This window comes from Centruroides sculpturatus, unplaced genomic scaffold (assembly GCF_000671375.1).
Source record: "Centruroides sculpturatus isolate CEXI.00-Female unplaced genomic scaffold, Cexi_2.0 scaffold245, whole genome shotgun sequence".
Taxonomy (NCBI): Eukaryota; Metazoa; Arthropoda; class Arachnida; order Scorpiones; family Buthidae; genus Centruroides; species Centruroides sculpturatus.
In genome coordinates, this window is record NW_019384465.1 from 278727 (window position 1) to 288133 (window position 9407).

At 28.6% G+C, this 9407-nt stretch overlaps 1 protein-coding gene across 2 annotated transcripts; it reads left to right on the top strand.

Annotated features, from left to right (window-relative positions):
• The first annotated feature begins 555 nt into the window (after positions 1–555).
• Positions 556–7163, top strand: LOC111621013 (heat shock protein beta-1-like). 2 transcript variants are annotated; one of them, XM_023363051.1, is made up of 4 exons: positions 595–706; positions 1370–1410; positions 3778–4159; positions 6705–7163. In XM_023363051.1, the coding sequence occupies exons 3-4, from the start codon at positions 3779–3781 to the stop codon at positions 6903–6905; spliced, it is 582 nt and encodes a 193-aa protein (XP_023218819.1). In that variant the 5' UTR covers positions 595–706; positions 1370–1410; position 3778; the 3' UTR covers positions 6906–7163. The 2 variants fall into 2 exon arrangements, with proteins under 2 accessions (XP_023218818.1, XP_023218819.1); XM_023363050.1 differs by lacking the exon at positions 1370–1410 and having other exon boundaries at positions 556–706.
• Positions 7164–9407: the final 2244 nt, after the last annotated feature.

Consider the following 9407-nt stretch of genomic DNA (forward strand, 5'->3'; position numbering starts at 1 on the left):
ATGTATGATATTGTTAACTTTGGATAATATGATTTATAAATGGAAAAGTCTTTGAATGAGTTTTAAAAAATTCAAAAATAGATTGTGGGATGAATTTTTAATTCAAATAATTGAATTTAAATGATGCTAATTCAATGTTAGAAAGGCCTGAAAACTTTATAATGTATGATACATTTGCTTTCTTAAATACTGGACAGCAGTTGTTATGGGAACTGGATATGCTGAGGAACGTTAACCTCAACATACAGACAATCAATAATGTCCTCTTAGCTACACCCTACGTCCTACATTTCTAAATCGATCGCCGATAAACTGTCTGCTCATATTTTCCACATATTTTAACCCCGAAGAAGAAGCCGAGTAAATTGATATACTAGAAATGCTTAAAAATTAAAACGAAAATAAATTTAAAATATCCTATTAATAACATAAATATCAATTTATAAAATAATTTACATTTTTCAATAAAGTTTAATTAGTAAAAAATTAAAAAAAAAATCAAATGAATTATGGGAAAATCATGTATGAAGTTACAATACGTTTTTGAAAAATTTTTAACACGCGTGTGAACGAACAACCAATCAGATAACGACAAATGATGCTAATTGCGCGTGCGCTTTCGCAGTTTGTTAGTAAGAGTTGCTTGGTGTGTCGGTGTTATCACGTATTTGTGGAATTAAAGACCTCGTAAAGCGTTTGTAACAAGGTACGTCCCGTTCTAACCGTATACGTTTATAACTAATTGTGTCTACTACTCTAATATCACATTACAATTAGTAATTATATCGGTGACAGAGTTTATTAATGCGTTATTTCATACACTTAAAAGTTTTAATGTTAATTAACTATGTTTTCGAGATATAAATACCAATTCCGAGCTTAGTTTTATACTTAGAGAAGTTACTCGCTCTCGTTTTAATTATAAACGACCTCATGCATAGATTCATCGCAAACTTAACTCTGAGTGTGTTGTTGAAGTTGGTGGTGAGTCTGTGTGTCTGGTCGTTGATGTGGATATAATTAGGAATATAACTAATCTGTCTTATTTTACTACATTTCTTATTGTTAGATTGATATAATACTCCCCTCTTTCAATAATAAAGGTATTTTTTTTTTACTTTTCAATGTTAAATTTAGGAAATTTTTACTTTTCCCAATTATAAAATGATTTGAAATTTTAATTTTTATGGAATGGTACAAAAGAATTAGATGATTGTTACAGGAGAAGTATATACAACTCGTATTATATTTTTCCTGTGAAATTAATCATTTAATTTATTTTTCTACTGTCATAATTCAATTAAGAATAATGCTTAATCTAATGTATTATTGTCACTAACAACTAACAATTTTGTATAATTTAATATAGAAGAATTCGACTTTTGCGAATGCAATTCTGCAATTGAATTTGTAAGTTTATTTATTTTTGAAATATTTCAAATAGAACTTTGTGGCAGTTAAATAAGTGAACAATTTATGTATTATTTATTTATATAAATTTATATATATACTAAATTTGTTTCAGAATTGTTCATTTATTTATATTTATGTCATGGTTTTCATTTTTTTTTTAATGAAATTTGATCAAATTGATGAATAACAAAATCCATTAGTGTAATAAAATATTTGACATATAATAGTTCTGTGTATGAATTAAAAAGTTGATTTACAATCAGAAAAAATCAATCTAAATAGAATTTTATCCTAAATCAATGTTTTTCGAAGTTTTATAAATTATAGAACTGAAACACACTACTAATAATAAAGAGCACATTTCAAATTTTTTATATTAATATAAGGATACCTTTGATATCTATTATAAAAAATTATTTTTTAAATTATGGAGGAGTTCAGATTGGTAAAAAAAAATATATTCTAAATTTTTCTTAAAAATTTTGGATAATAGTCATTGATCAAATTTCTAATCATAAAAATCTAAACATATTTTAAATTTTGACATAAATTATTCATATACACTACTAAAATAAATGATTTATCATATTTTGACGTATTCGAAGACATAGTCCAAATGATAAAATGAAGTAAAATAATATAAATACTATGAATAAGCATTTGTGTTGTTTTGCTCTATTTTAACAATTACGTAATCTGAATGCTGGTATGTTTCTATGCCTATAATCTGTAATAATATAAATCAGTTTTTGTGTTACCCGCATTCAAAATGCGATAAAATGTTTGTTTATGCAGTAGAACCCCCATTACCTGAGGTTCTTCATTATCCAAACTTGTAAGTGAATACACCAGTGGCGTGCAGTCTGAAAGTGCTGCTTTCCTTGTATTTTCTAAAATATAAATACATATTGTGCGATTATTTTCATAAACAAGTTCTTATATCTTTGTTTCATGTCAATGTATCTATTTTAGAATTAAAATAAACTGTTTATTTTTGTCATTTCTAGTATTTGGTTATAATTTTTATGGAAACAGCTTCCCTATCATCAAATGTCACTGCAGGTCATTAGAATACACTACACTACTATTCTTATACTGTAATTTGTAAAAAATGTTTAAAACAGTAACACATATTATAAAATGATTTGTTGGTTACCTTTTGTCGTTTAACATAAATGCGAGATAAATCATTCATATTAAAATAGAACTATAATAATACACATTTCTATTCTTAAACTATTGTATGTATATTAGCTGTATAATAAATGATGTAAAAAATGTTGTTCTATATGATTAAATTCAATAAGGTATGAAAAGAATTTAAAAGTGATATACCAATTAATCTTTTTTATTTGTAATTTTTATCCAAAACAATTATTGCTGTTGTTATTATCTGACTTAGCATCTGTCCGCATTTCTTTGGATAATCGGAGTTCTACTGTACTAATAATAATTTCGATTTGTATCCTCCCATTTTTGTTACAAAATACTTATATTAACTATTGTGAATATTAATAATCTGTCAGTAAAATTCTAAGTGCATTATTTGGAAGAAATTTAATAAAATTTTCAATTAAGGTTCCTTAAAAGTGAGAGGGGGAAAAACATATATAGATAGATATGTTTACTATTGTAACAAATTGAAAGTTTAGTTAAATTTATAGCTATTGAAAGCTAAATTTCTTTTCTTATCAATCATCAAACTAAGTTGTATAAATAATATTATGATAATGACAATGTCTAAAAATATCTGTTTTTATTAAAATACACATTATATTTCTAAAACTTTCTATATTTATTAGAAATAAATGCTAATAAATTATTAATTTTATAGATTGTATAATTGCCCCAACAGTTTGACATAAGCTGGATAAAGCTACTGTAATATGTATAACTACTATTTTAATTGTTTTTAATGTATTTGTGTCAAAATTATAATTCATATATTAGTATAAATCTGTATAACAATAATTTTAAGATTTTCTTATCAAAATTATAACTGAAATTCTTATAAAAGATATAAAATATTTTATCTTATCATAGTATACATATGATATGATAATTTAGATTGTTAAAAAAAATCCAGCAGTTGACTTATCTTAATTTTTAATTTTCAAAAATAAACCAAATTTTTTAAATATTTTATATTTGTTGTTTAATTAATTCCTAAGAATAGTTTTAATATTGTTTTTATTACAGATTATTTTATTATAATTTTTTCAGTTCAATAAACTACTTTTTTTTTCCTAATTCTAATGAAGATAAAATAACCTAGAGTGAAAAACTTGAAGTTGTTAAATTATTATATTAATTTTCTTTTAGTATGTACATAATTTATATACATATTCAATGATTCTCTAACAGGATGGCCCCAGAGAGAAGATTACCAATTCTGAAAACAGATTTTAGTGTTTTGGATCAAGAATTTAGTTCTATTCGAGAAAGATTCGATAACGAGATGAGAAGGATGGAAGACGAGATGAATCGATTCCGTTCGCAAATGTTAAGTCGTGAACACGAATTCTTTGGTATGAAGTCTCAAAAGCAAGAGGAAGCCACCATCACTCAGTCGTCATCCGTGAGCGGTGAAACAACTCATAGATCAGAAGTTCGAGCATGGTTAGACGGAATGAATTCACCTCTTATTCAAGATAGTACAAGTGGGAAAATATTAAAACTTCGCTTCGATGTTAGTGAATATCAACCCGAAGAAATCATGGTCAAGACTGTGGATAACAGACTACAGGTGAGTGTTCTATGATTAATATATTGAATGAGTTTAAGCTGAAATAATTATAAATTTATTAGATTTCAATTTACTATTCAGTTAAGGTGTTTACATATAGAAGAAAATTTCGATTCTTTTTGTTATGCAAATGCATAACAAATTATGAATATTCATATTTATTTATTGTATAAGAATTTCAATATTAGATAATATCAACCTTAATTATTCCTTCAATTCGAAACGCACATTTCTAATAGTTTAGTCTGTTTTTATCTTAAATTATAATAGTTTAAATTTAGATATATTGTTACTTATATAATTTTTGAACAAATGCCAATGAACTTGTTCTGATTCAAAGTTATTGGATGAATCCCCAGAAATGTTTTTAATAATCACATCTTTGATGCATAAGTTTTTTCTTTCTGAATTTTATACTTCTTTTTAATATTTAAGTAAGTTAAGTTTAAACAAATTAATTTTTATATAAATAATTACTATAAAATTTTTATAAATATATATTTAATTTATAAATTTTTGTTTGGGTTACTTGCTAATTCAGACATTTTTAGTTTCAAATAGTTTAAATAACACTATAAAAGAATCTGATCTTGACCTGGTTGCCTCTACAAAAGAAATGTCTGTTCCTGTAGATCATTTTGGAATTTAAAATAGAAAACAAGCCAAGATTATTATCTGAAAGTTAAATATTTAGAACAACAAATTGATACAATTTTTAATTTTCTTTAATTATGAGGCTTTATAAATCTTAAATATCAAAATGTTTATTGCAAAATCTAGATTTCTTTTTTTTAAAAAAAAATGTAATAAAGTGACATTTGCCAACTCTTGTTTACAAGAAATTTCAACAATGATCTTGTAATTAAAGCAGCTTAGTAATTCTGCTCTTAAAAATCAGCTGAGTAATTTATTGATGCAAATTCTTTGTATTATATAAAGACTTTTTAAAGTCCTGTTTCCTAAATGGTCTTAGTTGATTCGACCATGACACAAAGAGTATAGTAATAATGACGGATATATGCAGCCATCACCTGTTATTATTTCAAGGTCTTCTGACATAATGCGATCGTGATGAGGTATTAATGATAGTTCGGCAAGATGTATTGAGCAATAAACAAGCAAACTTATCTTACTTGTGTAACTAGCTTCAATCTAGGATCTTTCTGATTACGTAAATTATTACCCTGACTAAATTAGTCATGATATCCTCATCTTTTTGTGTGTTCTCTTTGAAATTTTTTTTTACTTTTTATAAGTAAATTTTTAATGATCTTTTATATTGTTTAATTGGAAAAATATATATGCAGATATCTTTTTTACAGTAGTCTAGCTCTGGTTTACTCGAGTGAAACTAATGCGAAGAATTTTTATTCATTTAACCAATGCTGTCCGGGCAACTTCATAAATTTTTCACAGTCAGCAGCATGGCAGACCACAGTGGGAAAAAATTCATGAATTAATCATTAAATCTTAAATTTCATTTATAAATCTGTTCGGTGGAAATAAATGTGCATTGTTTTAAGCCATTAATACTTTAAAAATAAGTTTTTTTAACGTTAAAATCAATCTGTTGTATTCATACGTCAAAATAAATTGCTGCGTGATTTTGATTTTGTTGCAGAATAGTAAAAGAATGTGTTTCCGTTCGGGTAGCTTCGTTTATTATTATTATTATTTATTTATTTATTTATTTTCTATACTTATTAAATCAGAAAATACAACAAGTTTCAGTTGTAAAGGAGTGACGTTATCACGTGATGAATGATTTCTTTAATGTTCATTCGTTCCGAGAATTTCCGTTGTTTAATATATCTTGTTGAGGAAAAACGAAAATCGATACGCAGTTTCCTTGAATGAAATTGATAGTTAGCTTCCTTTTAAGAAAGGGGAAATTTTCAAGATTTTATTCATAACTTCTTTTATATAAAATTAAAAAAAATACAGAATTTAATAAAATTTAGTAAAATTTAAGATGAATAAACTACAGAATTGTGGTGTAAACATCTCGTATTATAGAACCTCTCTTCGTGTTCTTCAGTTCCTTTACCTTTACCCTAAAATATGCCCGTGTAATCTATTAATCTCGTATTTCACGAACTCGTTTTTTGAGATTTGGATCAACCTGTTCGTTTTTGTCTCGATGTAATCCAAGAAACACCCTTGTACATCATTAGGCCAGGAGTTGCAATGCTAAAGTATGACTCAGGAAAGTTTTAAAAGTTGAAGTTTTGGCAAAGATGTCTCGACGTCGTGACCTAAATGCTAACTTCTCCTAGTAAAAAACACGATTCTAAAAATAATATATTTCGTAGGTATTTTAACTTTTAAACATTGCTTTTTTTTTTCTCTCATTACTTATTTATACGTGAAAGAATCTCATTCACATACTTTTCTTTTAAACTCTCCTATTTGAAATTTTATAATGTAAGCAGCATGTAATTAATGAAAACGATTTTCATATTGTTAATTAAATTTGTTAGTCCTTACAGATGTTAAGTTCCAACAAAATTTTTATTTATTTGAAAAACTTTTGTTTTTCCTTCAGGTTCAAGCGAAACACGAAGAGAAAACAGACAGCAAGTCAGTTTATCGAGAGTACAATAGGGAATTTCTTCTTCCAAAAGGAACCGATCCAGAACAGATAAAGTCAGCATTATCCAAAGATGGAGTCTTGACAATCGAAGCTCCTCTGCCAGGACCTTTAGAACTTACCAAAGAGCACACTATTGCTATCGAAAAAGAGTAAACAGAATTTGGCTACGTTATTCTAGAATTAGTCACTTCTTCTTTCTGTATGTGGTAATAAGGGTTTTTGCCTTATTTCCTTCCTTTCACATGTTTCTATAGCCTTGACTATTGCACGCGTGTGCTGTATCTCGATACAAACCAAATATTTTGTGATATATATTTTTGATTGTACGTCTTCATAGTAAACAGAATCTGCTGGTAAATATTTTGCGATTTTATATTTATTCGATAAATAAACATATATGGGAAATTAATATGTATTGTGCGTAGCAAAAAAAAATTTAATAAATTAATTTACACACGTCATATATCGTTTCTTATTTTTAAATGGAACAAATCGTGGGAAATTACAAATACGAGTAATTTTTAATTTAATTTGTGAACGTTAATAATAATCTATTTGATATGACGTAGCATCTCATAATAAAACGTCATAGATAACTTATCTATGACGCGTTAAAAATTGTTCATAATTTCCGTCTTAGTAGGAAGTAATATTCAATTTATTTGTGATCAGTTAGATTTATCATATATACACACTTCCCTCCTCCAAAACGATAATTTAAAACAGTTTTAACGTTCTGGCCTGTATTTTTGGAACATTGTCTCATTAAATATAGCTGTACTGTTTTCACATACAGAATCGCTGTCTCGAGTTACATAGATTCGTAAAGTCGACAAACTAAATGCCTGAATGACTTTTCAACTATTCTAGACATGCAGAACCATCGAGTTACTCCTCTACATCCTGAAATTGATGACGAAGTTCCGTAACGAATGTACATCCAATTGTGCTAAATCGGAGAAAGCGCAAGCGCGCAAAGAACACGTGCAAACTTTTAAAAAATTCGTTCCTCTCTTCATCACAAGAGGGCGTTACTTCCGTTCAAACACTATTGTATTACATTTTCCAAAATGGCGTCGATATGCTTGATTGTATCGTTATGTTAATTTAAGAACCGAAAATTAGATTAGTCTTAATTTAATGAGTGATTCGGTTAATTTAAAGATATTTAGAATATAAAATAAACTCGAAATATCCATATTTGAATAATAAAGGATGCAACATCAATTGTTTTCTTGTTTAAGTTCGCGATTCATGAATTTATTATTGATAGCACTTAAGTGTCATAATTTACTTGTACTCGTACTCGTTCTTTTTTTACTCCGCATTGTGAGCACTAACGAGTAAGTTGCTCAATTGTGGGTTCGGCCAAACTCAATTGAGCAGCAGGTTGATGAGGGATGGACCATCAATGGCGTAACTAACGTGGGCATGTGCCCGGACACCAAAATGAGTCAGTAGAATGTTTTTCTAATTAACGTTAAATCAGGCGCAAGGTGTGAGGTTTGCCTTGGGCACCAAAACTGTTCGACACGGATCTGCGACTACCCCTTCGGAAAATACCTGATGGTTTCTCACTCGTCCAAATTCAATCCCCTAGTCCACTAGAGTAGGAGGCTAATCAGTGACATACCATAGTAGGATCGGCAGGGGCGGCCCGCTCCGGGCGACACTTTTTAGGGGGCGGCAACGACACTTTTTAGGGGGCGGCAAAATTTCACAATAAATAATAATAATATCTTGTAAAAATTTGAAACATCCTAATCTATACTTGCATCGCGCCTACGATAGTGCTATCGTCCGGACAGTCCGGGAATCGGCTCGCCGGTTGAACTAGTAACTTTTTCATCCGAGGAGTTCCTGCGAAACCTGTTGACTTTTTTTTTATTTGCTTGTACGATTTATTCGCGTTCATATACACCACTAATATCCAATAGTACTATTTTAAACAGGTCGCTGCTCTATCACCGAATTTTTCATTGCTTGTTCTGTGACAAAACTGAATTTTGGTCTTTTAAATTGAAATACCTAAATAAGGGGGGCCGAAATTTTCCTCCTCCTTCGGGCGGCTGACACCCACGGTACGCCACTGTGGCTAATGTATTCACTTATATGAATTTTGCCCATGAATTAATTTGATTTAAAGAACAAGTAAATTTTTTACTTTGTATGGTTTACTGATTGAAAACTATTAATACTCGATTAATACTTTATAAAATAAACTACGTTTTTGAAAAACAAAAATAGAATCTATAGTTTTAAAAATGCCAAAAAATCCAGGATCTTATATCGATAAGAAATAAACAGGACTGTAACCTACTTTTAGTAGGGCAGTCTGTAACCACGTGTCTAAGTTCAATATTTATGCTTAAATGTCCTACTTTGGAAGTTGGACCTTTAACACAATAAAATATGCATTGTGTAATCTATACAATTATTTAAATTCACCGCCACTATAACGCGGTTAGAAAAATATACGCGTAAAAAGCACGCCTGTGTCATGCTATTACAGTGTAATAATGTTGGGTACGATCTATTGAAAAACAGTAGAGTAGCGCATTATCCTATGGGCAAAAAAGAAATTGCACGAGGCTACCGCAACACGAGTCCCCGAACCGATCTTTTATAAGAAAATATTTCTCCAAAAATTTCCCC

Bases quoted from the DNA above. Each gene is read 5' to 3' on its own strand.
- LOC111621013 (XM_023363050.1), top strand. From the start codon at position 3,779: ATGGCCCCAGAGAGAAGATTACCAATTCTGAAAACAGATTTTAGTGTT. The intron at 4,160-6,704 runs GTGAGTGTTCTA...TTTTTCCTTCAG, and splicing joins CTGTGGATAACAGACTACAG to GTTCAAGCGAAACACGAAGA.